At 37.0% G+C, this 22,394-nt stretch overlaps 1 protein-coding gene across 5 annotated transcripts in view; it reads right to left on the bottom strand.

The window, feature by feature from the left end:
- The window catches only part of ARK2N (arkadia (RNF111) N-terminal like PKA signaling regulator 2N), a 59,444-nt gene that overhangs the window by 21,934 nt on the left and 15,116 nt on the right, over positions 1-22,394 (bottom strand). For 4 of the 5 annotated variants that reach the window (XM_054184920.1, XM_054184923.1, XM_054184921.1 and 1 more), the window contains exon 2: positions 18,311-19,127. In XM_054184920.1, coding sequence (XP_054040895.1) covers positions 18,311-19,034 — 724 coding nt within the window. In that variant the 5' untranslated portion in view covers positions 19,035-19,127. Of the gene's footprint in view, position 1; positions 11,858-18,310; positions 19,128-22,394 lie in introns of those variants that run through there. The other variant, XM_054184922.1, reaches the window with a different exon arrangement.

The raw sequence follows: 22,394 nt of genomic DNA, 5'->3' as shown, positions 1-22,394 counted from the left end.
AGAGAAAAGCAACGCGTATTAGAAGTCAGCATATTGTGAAAGACACCTTCAGAAGTACAAATAATTTGTTTAAGGATTAACCCAATCTCCTACACGAAGCTCTTAAAGAGCTATGAACTACATGAATTATTACACTTGAGTTAATGAACATTGTCGGAGATTACAGAGACATTTTAACCCTTGCATACACAGAAAACACAAATGTAAGAAAAACACGTTTATCAATGTATCAGTTACTTGTGTATTATCTTTTACATTAACACACAAACATCTCCATATCTGACGATGTTACATTTACAATGTTAAAAGGATAAAAACTGCAGTTTAAAATAAAAAATAGTAAGTAACAGGACATTAAATTTGGCAAGACAAGATATTTAACTAGGGAATTTTACAAAACTCAAGTGATGGCTCACATTACTTTAGGGCTGACTGAATAAAACTAACTTTCTGATCTAACTAATCCAGTAATAATAAATTTAACATTAAGACAACTTTCCTTACATAACATTTACTTGTCAAGGACAGGGGAATTTTTCAAAATGGCAATGTTTTTTGGTGTTGTTTTTTTAAGATCAAGAATAACAAGAAATGAAACTGTAATGTGCAGTGATAAATATGCTTTTAATTCAGTATGACTACCATATGCATTTTTGGCCACCAAAGTGAAGGGGCAAAGGAGGAGAGAAAATTGCTTACGTGATTCTGAAATCTATTCTTGAGGAACAGCAAAAGGCTATTTTTGGTCTATTTTGTTAGGATGGACTATTTTCTTTGTAAGGAATGAAAATCACTTATAATTGGAATGCATGCTACAAACAGCATTGGGAAAAAAAGTCATATTCAAGACAAGAATTAATGTGGAAGCAAAGAGAGAACGGATAAATATTGTAATCCTGAAAGGATGCACATTTTAACTCAAATGCCTCGTCTCAGCTATAGCTTATCGACTCAGAGTGGATGAAAGCGGTTGGAGCTCCTACTCCCCAAATGCCAGAATCAAAACTTACTTTGGGCCAAGACTTCATACACAAAAACGAGTATGAAACAGAAAAACAGGTGGGGCCAAAGCTCAGCTGCGGTTCTTTAACACCAAGGAGGTTCTGGCAGATGAGTGTCTGCAGGACTTTTTTGTTATGGGTACGATACAGAGAGAGTATAATTTCTATGGGATAATATAAAACAATCATCAACTAGTAACATGTTTAGGAAGACAGGACCTTCAGAATTACAAAAGGGCTGAAGAAATCTTTAGAAATCACAAAGAACAAAATGAAAAGACTTTTCAGGAAAGATTGGCTTCTTTTAGGAGTGTTAAGTGGCTGCTGAAGACAGAAAGAATGTGATGAACAAAAAGTTTCAAATTTAGCTCTCTGAAGAGCCATTTCTACTGAGGTTTCTGGGGTGGGGCTTTTTGTTTTGGTAACTTGGTCCTTGAAACATAATTGAACCCACTATTTTAAGAAACGCCTATTTTGTGTTTAGCAACACACTTCATTAAAGAGCGACCATATTGCTTAAGTCATACTAAAGATCAGTTTTGCAACAAGGTATGAAGAAATTAAAAAATATTTCCGATCAGACCTGCCTCCAAAACAACAATTTCATAAAACAATGTTATATTACAAACTTAAAACAGACCCGACAAAAATAAATGGGTAGTTAAATGCCAATGTATTAAAGACCAAACTGTTCGCAACATGAAACACTGATGATTACGACTTGAAAAGAAGTCCTGATAATTAACTGAAAGGCAATCTTTGTCTTTTTAAAAGGCAATTACAAAATAATGGAATACCAAGTTCAAAAGTAAGCTCGGTGGATGTTCAGTTAATTATTTGTGAAAGCTGATGATTAAATTACATGCATAAGTTACAACTGGACTGAATCATGAGAGGCATGTTTTCTTTCAGTCTTATCATCAGAGTTCAGCGTGAACATATATAATGTGATCTGTAAAAATAAACAGTCGAGTGCAGAAGATACGAGGGTCAAGTACAATATTGACTATTTGACCATTTTTTCAACAGGTTATCTAAAATTTCAGGAGCTGTGTACTGTTCTTTCAGGCCTTTGTTTCTCTCGCTTCTCACTAAGGTCTCCAAAAGGAGAAGCGAAATTTGATTTTAGATAAACGTGTCTACACAAGTAAAATTATATTTGGATAAAAGGCACCCATAGTCTCAAGTCAAAATTGTACCACTCCTACATGTATAATCATGCAAAAATGTATAATAAATGTATATACATGCAGAGTGATATTCTCATCACCTACCCATAGAAATAACTTGTGTGAAAGTCTTCATCAGTAGGAAATACAAGCATAAACTTGTTATCTGTAGCTCCACTCTTGTATCTTCCACACTTCCAAACAGCACACCTTATAACTTAGCTTAAATTTAGTATACATCAAACAGACAAAAATATTTTCAAAATAATTTACACACTGTAATTATATTTGTCAGTGTAATAGCCACCAATTTAACAATCTGGAAAAAACAAGCTACCTATTTACAAAGCAATCACAGCAGAGATTTTATTTTTTTTTTCTTTTCTCAGCCTTGCCTTTCAGGATCAGATTTGGAAATGAAAGGGCCCTGACACCAGGGTTATCTGTACCTATCACCAGTAACTGACCAACAAGGCCAAGATAACGGTGATGATTCTGCAACAAAACCTAGGATTCCCAACATGTATAAAAGAAGAAATCAGCAATGAATGCCTATGTGCATTTAAAAAAACAAAACAAACAAAAAACCCCAAAGCAACACAAACCCCCTATATATAAAGTTGTAGACAACTACAACTAGATGAAAGTTGCAGCAAAGGCATAAAAAAAAAAAATAATCCTTTTTAGTTCTACACGGACGGGACAGGAAGGGTTAAATCTGGAAATAAATAATATTTCCCTGGCCAACTACATGATCATCTGATGATGTGATGCAAAGCGAATGCGTGGCACCAAGAAATAAGGACAACTGGCTTCAGCTAGGAAACAAAGACTGAAAAAACGCTTTCAAGTTGAAAAGGTAAAAGGATTAACTATAACCACAGTTGTAACTCATCATCTTTTCTTTACAACAGAGCCACTCCTTGGAATTACCAACTGTAACAAAATTTCAACAGATAGAAAAACAGACACCAAACCAAACCATGCCAGAATCAAAATTTAATGTAGCACAATTAGGAGGTTCCCTGGTCAGTAACTTAAACAATTTATTTAAGAAAAAACATCACATCTTCTGAGAAGCCAAGGTAGCTGGAAGACTTACATTTCCCTGGTGATAAGCTTTAATTCATTTCTAAAGCAATAAATGCTTGAAAAAGACAAGGCTGAAAGTTAATAAGTACCAGCAGCAAAATACAGCTGTTGACATTTAATGTTAACAGGAGAAGGCAAAGACTGCATTTTTTTTTTTTTTTTAAAGAATTCAGAGGCAGAGGTCATCATGAGGACAGCATTTCCAAGTGTCCAGTTCTCCCTTAGTTTACACAGCTCATCAAAACTAATTCCATTCAGGACAACTGAATCAGAAGCCACATGCACACAAATCCAGGTCCACATATATCAATCTTCATTTTAAGCTTGCAGTGTAGAAAAGTCAGTAATTTCTTATCTGCTAGCCACTCACATGCTTTTCACAGAGCCACATCTCAATGTTCACCAGTCTAAACCGCATTGTAAGATCCACATTCCTCTTACCCCTTAATTCATTGTAACAGCAACACAAGCAAAAAGGGGGAATCAACCATAAAATTTCACATGGAGGTTAAAAGCAGTGATCCTGTAAGAAACACCGTTACCTTTGCACTGCAGCAGCTGGGTATCACTGCACAGCAGGACTTTGTCATAGGACAAAAAAGATGTTAGCTAGCAGAACCTGGATGGGGAGTTTAGTCCTTTAAGTCATTACTTCTCTTTAGCTTTCTTAAATTTAGGCCCGTAGGGCCATGCTTATCCCCTAAACTCCCTCCCACTGAAGCCAGAGAGAGGAACTTCAGGGTCAAGTAATCTCAGCCTGGAAATTGCAGCCTGGAGCATCATCATCTCCCCTCCTTCCCCAGCAAACGGAAAGAGCTGAGACGACCACCTCAGAGAAGGCACCAAACTTTTACACAGCTAAAGTTCACCAAAATGAATTACAGCCTTAAGGATGGGATTTAAACTTTGCTATATTTTTTCTTCAACAAGTAGTGGAAAAAGACTGAAATCTCCAGAGGAGTATCCCTGATTGTAATAATTTCAAAATTAAAAGCCTAATTTTGGTGGGCTGAATCACCCTCTGGAGTCATCAGTATCTTTGCAATGGACGTTGAGCCCTATTTAGGTGTGAATATCACCCTAAACTTTAAAACATACCGAACAAGTACAATAATAATAGCAATAATAATTACAGCACTTTATTCTTATAAAAAGCTTTCCATTAGTGGATCTCGAAGAGCTCCGAGGTGGTTATTAACCTCCTTACACCTACGGGGGAAACTGAGGCAAGCAGAGATTTGCTCAAGGCTAACAATCAGGGGAGCCCAGCTTCGCTGAAAATAACCCTCCCCTCAAATTACTGAGCTGTTTTTAACAGGTAAATTATTGAGGAGTTCAAAAACAGTGTTTAGGAATGCTTTCGTGAAACATGCAAAAGCTAAAAAGGCAACACAGAGGCGCCCAGGTCTGCACAAGCCCAGGGAGACGGGGCTTCGTCCAGCCTCACTGCTGCACCTTTGCTGTGGATACAGGCACCGCTTTGTCTCCAACTCAGTACTCTAACCTAAACTGCTTTTATTTTTATATAACAAAAGAGAATACTGAGACATTTTAAAATAATAAAAGTTCTAAGACTGCCCTCGTTTACACTTGGCCCTTACATTTAAGAGAGAACTCCATTTACTTCGAGATTAAGCAAAACTTAGAATTGACTTTTAATACCTATACTAATTTTAAGATCAGATGATCAATACAATTAAAAAAAAAAATCATATTTAGTGTGCCAAAACCTAGAGGATTCATCTGAAGTGACTTGCCAAAAATAGTTTTACATCAGTAACTTTGATCCAAACAGAAAGGCTTCATATCCACGACTACGGGCTGAAGCAACAGACACTTCATTTTAGATAAAAAATACAAACCTGGTATTACTTAAAACCTGATCCAGAGCTGAGGTTTCCTAAAGTATGTGCAGTTCAAATGGCAAAAACTAGCTGACCCCTAAAACAGTTCCCAAAGGGGGATGGGGCACAGGAGATCTGTGCGCTTTTAAAGTTGTTTAGCAACATGAAACATTTTGTTACTATTTATGTTTATTTATTTATTCCAGGTTACAGTAGTTACATTTCAAAATTTACAGGGTTAGGCAAAGAATACATTGTAAATACCATAAAAAACAATAGTAGTGTAACAGCATTTTCTCTAAAATCATAAAGTGAACAAGAAGTTATCCATGAATCCACTTTCCTCACATTTTCCTTCATTTCACACAGTAAAGCTTTTGTGGTTTTTTTTGTTTTTAACAGTAATAATAAAATAATAAAATCAAAACAACATGACCAAATGAGCACGTGTTCTCAGACTGGATCATTTTAAGTCTGTCACATCAAAAGAGATCTCAAAAATTCAAGTCTTGCTGATCAACATTCATTCTTTCAGGCTTTTTGATGACTAGATGGAAAATACCTTGGATTTGTTTTACCAAATTGCATATAAATTTATAATAAAGTCTTTTTTGTTGTGCGTTAAGCAAAGGCACATGGAACGTGGCTGTGTACTGAAAATACCAGGAAGTGGCCTGCACTTTATATCTCATGATAGGATTTATTTTCCCTGATGTCACCCAATGATTTATTAATTACGGAAGCAGATGTATTAGCCAGATCTCTTCCCCAGTTTTACTTGCAAAAGCGTTATCAGGAGGGTTTTGGAAACCATCACACCCTGCTCTTACATAGCTATGACAGTTAAAGAAAAAAAAAAAATAAAAGAAAAATCCCTATGCAATTACATGAGGAAAAGGCAGGTAAACATGCACCCCATACCCATCTCTCCAGAAAATACCACATTTTTGCAAGTAAAAACCGCATCTTCCCATGGAAGGACTGGTGCAGCCCTGATATAAAACTTCTGCTGGCCCTCCTCGATCAGTCCGCGAGACTCTGAAATCACATCTAACTTAATAAGCCTATTTTCCATGTGGCTTCGTTTTGCTGATCTAACACGATGAGACTAACGAAATTTGTGAGAAAGAGCCGGTTTCTAGCTTCGTGTTTTGCAAGGTACCATCCATCTCTATCAATCAGCCTGAATATTTTAGCTTCCACAGTACAAATTACACAGCGGATTTGTTCCAACGCTTCCAAAAGTAACTGCAGTGGTCACAGTGCAGACCTCGATTATTTAAAAAAAAAAAAATAAAAAAAATCCAGTCAACTGGCCTGATTTACACACACTCATCAGGCAAAGACTCCCCTTAAAATCAGCTGAAGGATTCAGTGACCAAAAACTGCAGAAAAATTTCAGTTTCTAAGGAGGTGAAATGCTATCCCCATTGAAATTAGTAGCGATTTTCTACTGCTTTTAATAGGGCTAAGATTTAATTTATTAATGCCCTTGAAATACTACTTTTAGAAATAAGAGATTTACAGTATGTGGATACAGGAAGAAACAAAATATATTAACAAGAGAAATCAGTGATAATAAATATGTTTCAGTTTGTAAAATAACTGCCAAATATAATCCCGTTTCATTGAAGTTAAGATTGGTCCTCCAGTCTTAACTCTAGCAGCTCAGATAAAACAACGTAACAATCCTGAAAAAACACTAAAAGACACTGAGAACTTAAAAATTAGAGATGTATATTTCTGCCTGAACAGTTTTGTCCTAATACTGGTAAAAATAATACTGAAGAACAGTATATCTGAAAGGTTTAGGATTTTGCTTACCCCCCCTCCCCGGCTCAGTTATTTTTTGCAAGAGAAACACTGAATAAAGTTTCCCTACCTTTAATGTTGTAAATAATTTCTTAAAAAAATTATTTTTTTCCTAAATAAAGCCTGAATTTTTTTTTTTTTTTTTCAGAAGCATGTGAAGCAAAACCCTCAGAAGAAATGATGAGTGAAGGGTGGAATTTCCTATAGACCTTCCTTACCCAGCCCCACTCGAGAGAGGGAAGCAGCACAAACACCTGGGGAAGAACCTGTGGCCAAAGCCTGCAAAACCACTGCACCCTAAATAAAGCCCCTGGGCTTCCAGGGACTCCTACTACAGAGGGTCCGATTCTAGGAGCAGATCCTTTAATTTTTCATTTATGGAACTGTCAGTTTGACATTCAGTGACATTTAAATTGAGCCTTTACATAAAGACTTCTTTCTTTTGCACTTGCACAAAAAATGCTAACAAATAAATAGCTGTGTTTCACCTGCTACTAAATCCCGTCTCAGCAAGTCCCATGGGTGTTCAATTACCCAAACAGCTGCCATACTGAAAACATATAATTCAATATTAAAAATGGCAATATAGGAACTTGAATAAGCCAGCTGGGTTTAAACCAGCACCATCTTCCCTGGAATTACACCAGTTTACACCAGCTGATCTGACTTGATGCATTTAACTCTTTCAAAGCGTAAGATTAAAAAAAAAAAAAGAAACTAAAATGTTTCTTTACTCCATTCTGGGATATAAAACGTAGAGCAATAATTCTAACTTATCATCTGTGATTCTCCACCTCTGTGCAAAACTCTGACTGATTTCTCCTCCACTTTTTGAATTTGGTGGTTTTGAAGTAATTTGTTGAGATGTGAGCATAAACATACCTTCCAACTCTGGTCTGGAAAGTAGAAGAGTTTCCTTCTCATAACCTTAAAGTAGTCTTATATAAAGCCAGACTGCTTTAATGAAATACGGAATGGGTGAGATTAAAATTTATGTTAAAATTTCGGCTGAAGAAATTTTAACTCCCTGAAAGTTTCTAGCCCTTTGAAAAATAAGAGCTTCTAATAGAAATCATGACAAACTTCACTGCGGCCATATAATATAGCAAAAATATTTCCAGAAGGAAAAAAAAATATAAAAAAATCCAAAATTATGTATTAGGAATCTGTTTTCTCAAAGAGATGCCAAAGGCTGTCACGCAGACATTTAAAATACAGGCTCGGCACTCATATTGGTATCTGACGGTTGGTTTCTTTAGTGCTCTGCATCTTTCACATTCACAACAGAAAGCAAGAAGAGAGATGCTGCTGTTTAATTGCCCAGCCTGCCAAATCCTTCATCAGGTAGGGTACACTACACCTGAACAACAGAAAGGTGGGATTCCCCTCTCAGCTCCGAGAAGGAGAAATGAGCTGATGGAGCAGACATTAAACTGTATAAATTCACTTCAAAGGAGATGACTTATGACAGCTGAGGATCTGGCTCCAGTTTTGAGCTAAGTGAAAAGAGCGACCCAACAAAATACTATTTGCCATTTACAAAACCATTTACAACCATTGGTCTTGCACAGGTGTTCTTAACAGTAGCTAGTTTTTGTGGGGAAATTAAGTTAAAATTATATCTAATATGAACTATTCCCTCCGCCTTCTGGGTGCCTTGGAATAATTTTATCCTAGAAAGAGTACAGCTTTGATGTCTGTATGCTCAACGGCTATAATCCTCTGCTTGTTCTTTCACATTCACACCTACTTGCATTGAAAAAAACCCAACAATTAACATAAATGGATAAACATGTTTGACAGTTTTTCATTTTTGCCTATAGCAACCAAATCAATTTTTTAAGCTATTAATACAGTGAATAACTTCAATTATTTTTTTTATTTTTTTTTTAAGAGATTACCTAACCAAACATTGAAAGCTAGCAGAAATTTCACTGGCTACATCCCTAATAAAATTTTCATCCATTTATGAGATCAGCAGGCAAAAGTCTGTTTCATTCTGAGAGATAAATATGTTTAACTGATCTCCTTACACAATTTGTCTTGAAATACCTAATTGCTCCATATAGATACTATTTTATAAAAAAGGTTAAGGGCATGCTTACAGACATACTGAGTTAAGTGACTCTTATCAAAAGAAATCAGTCACTGCAAAAAGCTGCTTCTGCATGCATGGGAAGACTCGTCATGCTTTAAAATACTCTGCTCTTATCATTGTCATAAAGGCGTGTGTGTATATATATCTATCTCAAATCTATGAAAGCCAGAAGGATCTGATTTTTTGTATCAGCAAAGAATCTTCCCTGAAGGATCTTAAATTTTAAACAGATGAGGACAAATTTATTAAATTGCAATCAAACAGAAAATAACTCATTTAACTTTTACCTATAGTTAAGTTAAAAATGCACACAATGTCAGACGAGGGAGTTTTCTTACAAGTTCATATCAAAATCTCTGTATCAAAATTATGCATGAAGGTGATCTGTAAAGAATTTATTCCAGTAGTTAAAAATTATCTCCTGCATAGTCTTGCAAACAGTTACTCTGAAAATAACATAGCTCTCTAAACTCTTTTTTTTTTTTTAATGAAGGCATCGCATACTGTTAAAACACCACTGTTAGTATTATGCTGATAACAAAAAGCATTTCTTGAGTTCCTGTTACAGGTTTGATCCAAACCTCCACATAAATTGATGGAAAAACCTCCCACTGACTTCAGGGAGGAAAAAAAGCCAGATCTACAGAAGACAGTGATTATTTCCAAGAGGAAGAAAAGGAATTATACTGAAATAATTAGGGGGAAAAAAACGCGACTGTCGTTTAAAATGCAAAATATCAGCGCTAAAGGAGACCTATAGTGTTCTCTTTAGTTAAACTATACCTATGCAAAGACTTTCAATTTCCATTATTAGAACTTTAATTTGAATTAGAAACTTTTAGCAAGTTCTAACTGTTGATAAATATACATTTTTGGTAGCTACGGAGAAGTTACTTCACATGAAGAAAGGCCTTAATGGAGAGGTGACCAAAAAAATCCCTGTGTGTAATGATACCAGTAAGAATTAAATAGAGATTTCTAATATATAGTTTAAATCAATCCTACTTTAAACATCACAGTTTCAAGCCTGCCTATTCGGGATAACTATCAGTATAAAAAAATCCACACAATAGCAAGTTGTTGTATTATTTAAATGAAACTAATGTTCTGGCATTCCCCGTTATCACAAGTAAATAACCTTTTCAGTGGCATTCAAACATGGTCCAGAAGAAGCTCCAGCTGGCTGACCCAGGCCAGCAACCCACACCTTCAGACCACCACAGTGTTTACTAATCTGACCGTCAAACCTTCCTTTAAATTCTTGTGCCATGGCTCAATCCATCCACCGGCGGCCGCTTATCTTCGGACTGACACGACTATTTTTATTCCAGCACGAAGGATGCGGTTTGATCGTATATACAGAAGGAAGCAGCAGCGCTTTTTCTGCGCAGGTCATGCGTGTTGGGTGTGATTCATCTCACCTAACTTCAGCCAAAAGTTATCTGTTCTAAACTGTTTGTAAGGGAGGTTCAGACCACTAATGGAAGAGAAAGATGCTGGCAGGAGGTATGCTCTTGTAGGCGCTTATCTCTTCCCATTGACTCAGAAGGAGATCCACAGAACAGCAAACTAGACACCTAAACTTAGAGGAGATGACTTCCACCCAAACCGAACACACACACACACACACACACATATATATCTCTATGTATACATGTGCGTATTTGTGTACACAGTGTAAGACAGCTGCTTCCATAAATATGCTATGTGCAACACAGCAGTGACATTAATAAAAACTCTGGACAGAAAATGAACTACTAAATGGGAGACAGAAAGAAAAAATAACCAGTCGTGCACATTTGTTATATATAGCTGAATCTTTAGGAAAAGCTTATTTATTACTTCTGCCTAAAAAGGAAGAAGAAAAAAAACTACTGTGTGACATGTTCAAGCTGCAAAACTTGTAAACAGATAGTTAAGAAAAAGTTATGGGTCTGTATCTAGCCTGGTTCTCTAGGGTACTTTACATCTTTAAATATAAAACTTATTTCCTTATATAAATGTTTTAACATGCAAAAAGCGCATCTGGATGAATACTCTGAATGCTCCTACTGTAACAAACATAGCTCTACTGATTTGGGGGTATCTAAACAAGGATTCTAAGTTACATTTTCCCAAGTTTGGTGATGAAAGCTTAGGGTGGTTTACCCCCACACCTTTAAAGGTGTTTGTATGTGTGTGCTGGCACATGCACACGGGTACACTGTGGGGTTTTTTAAACGACATATATACTGTCTATGAATTAAAAAAATGATACCATGGTAATACAACCCAAAAGAGAAAAACAAAACAAACATATAGGAAGAGAAAAGCAAACCTTGTTCTTAGCATAATCCAAAGTAACATCAAGATTGCAAAGAGCGGATTTTTTTTTTTTTTTGTAAGTTTATGATTGATTCAGGTCAGGCTCTGCAATATTCCCATTCTCTGGAAAGATAGGTGGAAAATTGTTATTAAAAGTCGCTGGAAATTCTAGTGTAGCATCGACATTTTGATAGCCCATGTAAGAATTAAACGACTGCTGTGGAAGTACTTGGCTATCAGGCATCTGTATGAAAGCCCCTGACTGGGTGGTAGGGGGGATTCTTTGGCCAACTAGTTGAATTTTAGGTTCCCTGGGCTCCAGTTGTTGCTTGCTTTCTTCATCCGTGTCAAGACGGGTTAGCTTTTCTATCCACATGCGAAATTTCTCCTCTGTCTGCCTCTGCATCTCGGCAAAGCAGTTCATGGCCTCTTCCAGGACATTGCCTATGCAGTTCCTATCCCACACGGTGCCCCTGTCAAGCAATCCTGGAATTTCCCTGGTCGCTCCTCCAGATCCCCCAGCACGACTGAAGCCAGCTTTAAAGACATTGAGGCCATTTGATAAGACATCATTAAGTAAGAACATAATATCGTTTAATAAGGCATGTTAACTCAGGAAAACAAAACTTTTCTAATTGTGTCCCTTGGATATGACAACAGGGGAGGAATTAGCAAATATTAACCAACAGTATTACCATCAAAAATAACATTTTACACTCACTGAGGTTATAATAGGAATTTTGGCTTCAAAATAATTTTTATTCTAGAATTCTCAGACAATTCTGTCACAAAGGTCTTTTTTTTTTAATAAATAAACCAAATTAGTCCAATTCCCTTACAATTCCTGTTTTGAATTCAACTGAAGGTGTCAAAAAACATTATACAATAACATGTTTAGTTCTGTTAGGCTGTGATCCAAAATACTACTGTTTAACTAGTAAACCTGATAATTACGCGTATTTTACTTATATGCTTGAACCCTTTTATAATGGACTGTTAAAACCAGACAAAACCGTACACAAGATAACAGAGATAAAGGCTGACACAGTGATTTGCAGTATCTGAAGAAGCCAAGCCCAAAGCTCTCCGCCTAATGTCGGAGAACACACTAAATGCCAATGAAGAGAATATAACACCACAAAGACACAAACACAAAGAGATAGGTGAATGCTGTGCTAACACACGAGGTGGAATCACCCTGCCTTAGGTCTGATGGACACAGCTACATCACCAGGGTAATCCCCATGAGATGCTGATCAACCTCCCACCAACTACCATTGCACGATGCCACCGTCCAGGCAGCATTTCTAGTGTTAATTCTAGCCAAGGGAAAAAACAGACAGGGCAAAGTTGGAAGGAAATTGTTCTCCTTCCTCCTATCCTTCAAAAAGATGGTTAAAATGATTGGCTTTGGGATTATCAGGAAAAACTTTAGCAGCGAGAAGGCCATACTCATTATCTTACTCTATCGATAAGAAATGGCAGTGGTATCTATATTTTTAAGTTAGAGCTCATTCAGGAATCCCCAATTAAAACTCCAAGAAAAACAGGCTCTGTACCCGTTTGAGGAATGATAAACAATGCAAGCATGCTCGCCAAACACACAAACGTGACCCAAGGTAATTCCAAAACAAGACAAGCATCACATCAAACTATACAAAGCAGCTACAGAACCTGATGATTTAATATGCAAACGTGAAACTTGTAGGATCCTCTAGCTTAAGAATAACAGAAAATATCCTAAGAGTGAGAGAAATCATTGCACAACCTAAGCAAAAATTTACTAATAAAAACATAAGGCACTAAATCTTTATTGGGATTTCACTGTGCACATTAAATTACAGTATTACTTAAACAACACATTCTTTTTAGAAGCTATTTAAATGAGGTATACGTAAGTCCTTCAGTAACAGCTAAGCAGAGACTAGGCTTATTCTTTTATTTCTGAGCAGTAGCAATGCTACTCGTCAGGGGCCAAAACCCTCCTATTAAAGCCCCTACTTTTTAACTCTTCTCTCCCATCTGTTTACCTAGCAGGCAGGATGGAAATTCAGCATTCAGGTCCTCTGCTCAAAAATAAATTACTTTACAGAAACTAATTTACATCCCTCCGACTGCATTTTAATTAAAATTAATTCAGTGAAACGGTACCGTTTTCCTAAAATGTTGTTCCTTTTGTATGTTCAATGTCTTTTTCCTCCCTGAAAAACAATATTTCTTATGTTTATATACTCCTAGTGTTAAACATCCAATATGATTCTGTTTATTTGTCTTTAGTCAGGGATCTTATCCTAAGATCAACTAACAAAATGGCAGTCTTTCTGATTTCCACAGGCTTACGGTCAGACACCTTTAAGTAATGTTGAGTAAGCATTAATTGCAATTTAAATAAAAACTATTGTTGGTGGTATGGGAGACAATCCAGCTAAACTTTTGAAGTTAAGAATGAGCTAGCATGATCAAAATTGACAAAACTGTTTTGTAAACTGAAGAGACTATGTATTGAAATATATATTACCCTGCGACACTATTTTCAAAAGGCATCATTCATAGTACATCTACAATTTACAGTAGCAGCAAATCAATGCTTCAAACGGTTCCTTTGCAATTCTTATAACGAGCCTTATTCAATCTTTTTTTTCCTGGTGGCCTTCAGGGTTAGAAAGACAACCAAGCCTAAAAATGCGTTTTTATTATATTAAATGCATATTTATTATATTATATTACCTAACTGGTTGCTTTGCTATCTGTAAACTTACACCTCTACAGTTTTTGAAGTTACGCCAAGAATTTGTGAAGAAATCTGCAATTACAAAGGGGTCAGAAGCCAAGACTCATATCTCATTTTCAAGCCAATACCTCCTGCAAAACTGCACCTAAGAAACGCCCCAATGCTATACCTTTATGGGATCTATTAAATATTATCTAAACAACAATCAAACCCAAAAGTTTTTTAATTTAGGAAGTTTGACAACATAATTTCAGAAGATGTGCCGCATCTTCATTGTAATTAGCAATGGTGGATCCCTCTGTGTCCTTATGGAACCCAACATTTCCAAACGAGTATCTTACTGCAAATCACTCAGCAGATTATTTTTTTTTCACCCCTGTTCTTCTATAATTTTCATTCTGAGTTACTTCAACCAAATTAATTCCTTAGAAGATGCGTCAGCCACAGTCTATGCAGAATCCTTAGGAGTACGTAACCTGGCTGAGTCCCTCACACACATTCTTCCCCTCTCTCTGGATTTCTATGTATTAAGAACACTTTGTGTGAGCTGCAACAGCTTTTTTAACATCAATACTCAAACTTTTAAACAGATTTTTGAAAGCCTAAAACATGAGTCACTCCTATTTTAATTCATATTTTTCTGAGTTGTAGAAAGAACAATGGTGGTGAAATGCCAGTATTTTCATATTATATTTGAATTTTTAAAAACCCTTTCCTTCTCCCAGAGAAAGTGTTTACAAAGAAATAAACACTGATTCCCAGCCTTGCTCTCATGCCAATTTCATTCAGAGTTAATTTGCATGGTTAAATTTGAAATTGTTTTAAAGGTAAAACTTGAAACACCAGAACTTATTTCAGGACTCAAAGATCATCCTCGTATGCCACAGATGCTACCTGGGGTTTAAGAATGGTAAAATCCTAAATGCCAACAGAGATGCTCAATCATCAGAGGATAAGAAAATTGCTCCTCATCTGCACTGATTCAAAAATAATGGCATTCCCTGAATTAAAGAGACCAAGATTATGACTGCTCAGGTCAGTGAAAAGATTCTCAGTAGCACCCATGAAGTTTAGATTGAACCTGTATTTTCAGGCATAAACTAACACTGTGTAACACATCCAGAATAACATAACATATATAGTGCTTTGCTCCTACTGAGCTCACAATATGTGTATTGAAGTTTCAGCAGTAAGATCTCAACTCTTTACTCTTCAGTTTTTCTTGAGAAGAAAAACAAGCCTACCAGTATTTTAATCCACATTACATTTGAATTCAGCAGAGAACTGACTCTGTTGCACAACGATTCGGTTCACAACTTGTGTGCACATACAAGATGAAGCTAATAACACTACACACGTTCATGGCATTATTTTGTATTTCACTAAATATTTTTATTACCATACTAATTTAGCCAAACGTATTTCAGAACCAGTCCTGTGGACAGTTTGAAAAAACTAACTGCACTATTAAAATGGAAGAGGTTCAGTTACACAATGTGAAAGACTACTGTATTCTCAAATGTGGCCCTTCACTTTTCAGACCACACCCAAGTGAACTGCCTTCTGTAACGCTCCCTACGTCAATAGAAGGTTAAGAGCCAGAGTATGTGCAGCCTTTGTACAGGACGGCCACCTTAAATTAACTGTCATTAAAAGTTTTGGGGCATCTCTGTTGGCAAAACTATTTTTTCAGACAGTCAGTATTTGAAAATCAGTCCCAATAATAAGCTGCATTTAGACAGTAACCAATATTACAGCTGCAGAGTCCCAGTACAGTAAGACTAAGGGGAACACAGGCTACCTGTACAACTCTTCTGCATCAATGTGTGCAGACTTTAGAAGGCAAAAGTTTTAACGTGCTTATGTCCTTCTGACAGGTGCACTGTAGTTTCTCGACATTCAAGTTCATGCATCCAGTTAAACCTGAAGTCTTCCCTCAGCTTTTCTGCGTGCAGAGCACACTTATGCCCTGAACTTCCGTAATGTTTTTTGATAACCTGTATTCTTTTCTAACTACCTGTTCAGTCCCTAAATTTTGAGGATATTCACAGTGTAACTCTAAGTGCACTAAAATGGCTTTGTAGTAAAAAAAAATAAAATAAAATAAATAGTTTAAGCACTTTGCCGGTTCCAGGAAGAGGGATCGTAGATGGCATGTGAACCTGCCACCACGATGGAGAGCTGGGAGTCCTGCTCAGATTCACAGCTCCACTGCATCTGTTAAGATCACAACGTTTCTTTAACCCACAAGTGGCACAGGATGCATTTTTGGCCAACCTTGTCCTTATCTCTATAGACAATATTTTTCTCTTGTACTTAAGAGCTTCCCACAAACCAAAGCCATTGCCATTTAAAGGAAAACCACAACATGGCAGGTATGCATTGCACCTAATTCCAAAAGGACAGCTTTAGTGTCTTAAATGTAATTTAATATCAAGCAGATGATACGTATTATGAAATCAGAATAAACGTCATTGTTCCTCCAGATGGTTTTTGCACTCCCACATCTTGCATCGCAGGCAAAAATTGGGCCTTGGTGTAATTATCGCTAAATTAAAAAATTATTTTGTACACTACAACAAGACCTTTTCACTGCAAATCATCTTGCAGTTAAGACCAAGAGCTCAAATGCAGAACAGCCTAGTGACATAGAAAAAGTACCCTAGAGTGGTTTCAGATCTCCACAATGGAAGTCAGAAATCTAGGCAGATCTGAAAATATCATGTGGTGCATTTACTGGGTCACAAGGTACTTTTATGACTTAAAAAAAAAAAGAATATAACCTGGGGGATTTACTGTGTGTTATGGTTTTTTTTAGGGATGGGGAGGAACCTGTCCCAAAAGTCAATGAAATACTCTTCTTCAACAGGCTTTAAATTGGGCTTTAATTCCCCAGCGAAGTGTAAATACAGTAAATAAAAAAGGCACAAAACTACAAAAGCTAGAAGTTTAACTACTAAATTGGTAAAAATAATTTTAGATCTCTATTAAAAGTTTACTACACAATAATTATAGGAGGACTATACCTTTCCCAGAATTTCTAATAATAAATATTAACATCCTTTGTGCAACCTGCTTCCTAGCAATATGTGGGAAAAATGCCAGCTCTCATGGTGGCAGAATTGCTCACCATAATTAAGCCACTTAACACACAGTTATTTGTAAAATCTGCTGCAAATAGTTTAAACAATTAATCTAGCAAACATTAGTTCAGCAACTTAAGACTAATTATTGCAGTTTTCCTTTAAATGTTCTTGCCCTATGTAAGCTGTTATTTCCAAAAAAAACCCAAACTTCTAGCATAAGAGGCAAAAAGGCATGTAACCCAGTAAAAATTGGCAAGCCAAAAAGTTTATTTTTATGTGATTTTATTTTTGATTGCCATATGAAGACTGCCATACGATGACGGTTCTATGGTATAATACGCTGCAAGAATAATTCACACAAAATCCTGTCCACGGCACTTGGGCTAATAAAATAGCAAAGACTCAGCAGACAAACTTAGAGAATTCGTCTTTCTTTTGCTAATAAAGTTATTAGAAGGCCCCTATAATTTGCCGCCTCTCATCTTAACATGGACATGTCTGAAAGTTAAAAGTATAGAAATTATAGATCATTATGACACAGGAAAAGGGTAACAGCTTTGCCTAAAATGTTAAAAATTTAGGTGTGGCTTGGGCACCTGCGTAAACAAACTCATATTTATGTCCTAAAATAGGTGACCAGCTGCAATCTGCAAGAGTTTACAATAAGGCTAAGTAGGTTTGCCATGCACTGAAACGTAGAGCTGAAAGCACAGTCTAAGTGCAATAGTGAACAAGGCCTTACTGTAACATGGGCAAGAGGTATGCCATCGTATTTCTAACACACCTGCCAAGGCTGTGGTCTTAATATATTAAAGCAAAGCTGGCCACTTATCTTAAGAATGTATTTATTAATCATCACCATCTAATGGGATCTGACAGCACTGATAGGAGTTCATATAGGTTTACAATGGAAAAGATCTGAAAATTCCAGAATTCAAAGATAGTCCTTCCTCCAATTTCCCATTTTTATGCTTTGTAGGTGTGCAAAAGTGCACTGAAACCTCAGAACAGATTTTAAAATTTGCCCATGTCTTGTTAATATACTGCAGTCTTCAAATTTACACAGAGCTGCAGTTCTCCTGGTTTTTCTCAAGTGTCACTCATCAAATTTAGCATGACAGCTGAGAAACGATGTCAGATGCGTTACAGTTCAGTTTAAAAAACATCCTCTACCTGGTATCTCTGCAGTGATTGTCTTGCTGCTCCCTGAAACCTCTTCGTCATCATCTGATGAACTTGTGCTCGAGTCACACGTCAGGTCACTATCACTGGTACTGCTGTCCTGCAGCAGGTTGTACTTCTTGCGAGCAGCTGCCTCCCGTTTCTGCCTTAACAGCCGAATTCTTTCTTTGTGCTTTTGGCTTCGATGACCTTTTACCTTGGTAACTCGACCATTCTGCTTATCACTAGACTGTCGGTTTTTCTTGGCAGCCATTGCTGAAGTTTCACTTTCGGACCTGGATCGCCTGGATTTCCTCCCAGCTGCAGCCCCAGACGCCGCCGAAGGGTCTCCCCCTACAGCAGCTTCAGCTTGACAGGGCTCATTCTCTTCTGTGGAAGACAATGTATCTGAGTCAGCCAAATGCCCACTGGAAGAAGGGGAAAGCATGCAATGATTAGAAGAGTCACTCTCGTAAATTCGACCACCCGCTGGCTTATCGCTCTCTGTAGATGCTAGCTGAGACTCTGAGGAGTCTCGCCTCAGCTCCATCAGTAAGCAAGGCATGGAAGAGAGCACCACAGAGTCTGCTGCAGTGGGCACGTCGTCTTTCTGAGTTTGTGTCTCGAGTTCTATAGGTCCGTCTTCATCAGGAGCAGTCTCTTGCTTTTCAGAAGTCTTTGGTGGAACTTCTGAATCAACAAGTTCTTCTGCTTTTCCTACTGCCTCCATCTTCATTTCAGAACACCAAGGTCCTCCTGGTCTCAAAGCATGGAGTACGTGGTCTGGAAGGCTGGGTGGACTAGATATGGACTTCAGCAAGACAGCAGCCTGCACGAGAACAGAACAGTAATAATTTACCCAAATAACTCACTCAGTCCTGCTCTTCACAGTATTACCTAAACAACTCTTTGCTTTCAGTTACAGACAGACAGTGTGGTTCAGTATCGTCTTGGTTTTCTTTATTTACTTTTTCATAGTGAACTCATCCTGTTACATCAAACTATTCTTCCTTTTACACACCCATAGAAGATGTTATTGAAACAACATTAAGTGTGATTCACCTCACGAGAACAATCAAAGCATCTGAAAATAATAAAAATATTTCTAAATTTTACTTTATAAAATTTAAAACAATATATTATAAGCAACATATGATAAACTTCTTTACCTAGAACTTGAAAGGTATTTTACTGGAGAATTTTAGCCCTTATGAACCATGTCAGCCTGAAAATTCCCAGACTTGGTAGTCATCTACCTGGACAGACCAGAAAACAGCTCAGTTTCCCTATCTATGAGAAATCTACTTTCAGTTGAACAGGACCTCAACCTTATAAAATTACAACTGTTTTATGGTAATTTGCAGATTTACAGTACCAACATGATATAGGAGAGATCCAGCCACTTTGAGGAGAAACCAAGTGGCTTCTGAACATTACGGAGCACAACTACAAACACCTTATTTTTCCAGTGGAACCGCTCTGCCTGTAGATCTCACATAACACCGACCTATTTCCAAGAAGCACCATGAAGTGATACTGAGTTGTCAGGGACACGGGGTTTACGGCATCTACAGGCAAGGTTTTCAGAAGCATTAGCTATGTGTAACGCAGATTTGTTCTCAGCAGAGAACCACCATGCTGGTGAGTCACATAAAGACTTGTTAGGAGTATGTAATACCACTCGAGTGCTCCTTAAGTGTCTCCTATACAAGTCCTGGTTGTATGAGAACCTATAGGCTGACCTAGTTTCTCTCAAATCTGCCAGGAAAACAGCATCACATAGTACGGGGCTGCAAGCAAGAAACAGTATCCACCCGCAACTGGTATCCTATGTATTTCTTCAAGTTATAATTTAATAAATGGCATTACTTCAGTGCAAACACAAAAACCCAAGCTATTTATCAAATTCATAACTTGCACGCTATTAACCCAAAAGCACCTGAAGCACCTTCAGGGAAATTTTGTCTTAGAGATCAATATTTACAATATTATCTTCATTCACACTCTCTCATCCACCTAAATTTTCACTTGAAATTCAACATAAATATCTTTCAATTACCACATTTGCTCACAGATGAATGGTATGAAACAAATCGCTTATGGGTTTAGAAGTACAGTAAATGATAAATTTATGGCACTTCAAAAAAAGTGTAGATAAGAAAAAGCAGTGTTAAGATTTAAACTAATGTTTTTTAAAAATGCATTTCTGCAGCCAAAGACAATTAGTACTTAAGGAGATTGAGAAAGCATAGATGGTTCAGACAGATTTTTCTGTACCTTGACAATCCTTCTTCAGTTTCCTAATAAATCCCAAGCTGCCTGTAATTCTATGTATGTAATTATATGGTGCTTCCCTCCTTCCATCTTGAGCACAAAATAAGGCTACTTCCCTGCTTCTAAAAGGTGCTGTGAAAAGCTCGATGTTGTCCTGTCTGCCCTAACCCACTTTGAAACTTAATTTTTAAAGAATACTAAAATGGAGTTCATGCTTCCTTCAGGCTAATGAATGAAATGTTGGATGGTGCAAGGGAATAATGAAAACATTTATGGGAGAGAAACATCAGTTAAAGACAGAAAGTGTAGTTAATATCAGCCAACACAAGAAAGGTGGAGATGACAAGTCTAGGTCTGCTAAATAGGAAAAGGGAAAAAGAAACAAGTAAAACCAGCATTTTACTTCTAAAAAAAAAAGGAATAAAATACATATTGTAAAATATAGGAACATATATATATATATAAAAAAAAAAGGTTGCCCATACTTGCACTAAGTAAAACTCTCTCAAAAGCAACTTAAAAGAAGAATGTAGGCAATAAATATTGTGTAAGGACCAGTTTATTTCCAAGGCCACAGCACAGCATCAACAAACCCAAATTATGAATACACACATTGAAGCATAAGCACATCCCAATACTGTAATAAAATTTCTAAATATTTCATCTGCAAATCTACATTATCAAATAATTCTCCCATTATACAGGTAAGTAAAGCACAGATTTGATGATTAAAAGACTGGCCAAGAGTTATACATGGTGGGATATGTATTGTACCTGCCTGTCCAGCTTCCAGCTTTGCTCTGGCCATGCACTTTGAGAGGAAAATATCTTTTCTAAGAGTTTTGAAATGTACGTGCAAGGAAAAAATTCGGTCGCTCAAATACAAACCAGAAGAATATTAGCCTGACCAAAAGAAATGTATTTAAATATTCATCCTAATAACAGCTGAGCAGCTTCTGCACTACTCATCCTTTTAGCCTGCGGAACACAAAGAACAGAGCTTGACACAAAGCTAAAGGGCAGCCAAAGTGAACTAGAGAATCTTTTTCACAGACGTCCGACTTGGGAACATCATCCACCTCACAGCTCCCAAAGGGGACTATAAAAACACTTGCCCTTCCACCTCTCTGGCCTATCAGCCAGTAAAAAATTATGTTTCATCTACATGTTGCCACCTTGCTAACAGTCTAATCCAACGATTTAAGAAGATCTTTTTGTTATATAGTAGGATCTTACTTTAACTACTCATGCTGGTTTGATCCCTCACACAGGGGATTATTATTTTCGGTAATAAGGTAGCACAGAGACTGGTAACTTCACAAAAGCATAGCTGGTCGACATTGACACGTGTCATCTGTGTGTGAAAATATATTTGCTCTGATGTGGTTTGTACTCTCCAGGTGCCTTGAACTGGCTATTTAAAAAGTCAACAATTTGAGTATTAGTACATACATAAAACAGAACTTGATATTTATGTCGGTGGGAAAAAAAAAACACATCCGTCGTGACTCAGACTTTGTTGCAGGGAAGAACACAGTTCAGGAGAAAATATCTATGCCAAAGAAAGCCTTGTCTCAAAGAAAGAAAAAAAATGTACCGATTTAGTTCTACTTGAGACATGTATAGGTCAGAGAGACGAAGGGACTGCAGTGAAAAACTCCCATTCCCTCCTTGCCACTCACTTTTCTAGTAACAGTACTAGAAAAGGTAATCTCAAGGTGATGCTAGAGAAAGACCAGTTTCTTACTTACTAAATGAGAACAACATAGCACTGAAAAATAAGCTGTGATGCTTACAGACACAGATGGATACTTAATTAGAC

The sequence above is a fragment of the Rissa tridactyla genome, chromosome Z (genome assembly GCF_028500815.1).
Source record: "Rissa tridactyla isolate bRisTri1 chromosome Z, bRisTri1.patW.cur.20221130, whole genome shotgun sequence".
Classification (NCBI taxonomy): domain Eukaryota; kingdom Metazoa; phylum Chordata; class Aves; order Charadriiformes; family Laridae; genus Rissa; species Rissa tridactyla.
Note: the sequence above shows the minus strand (reverse complement) of the source record. Positions and strands in the feature narration are given on the sequence as shown.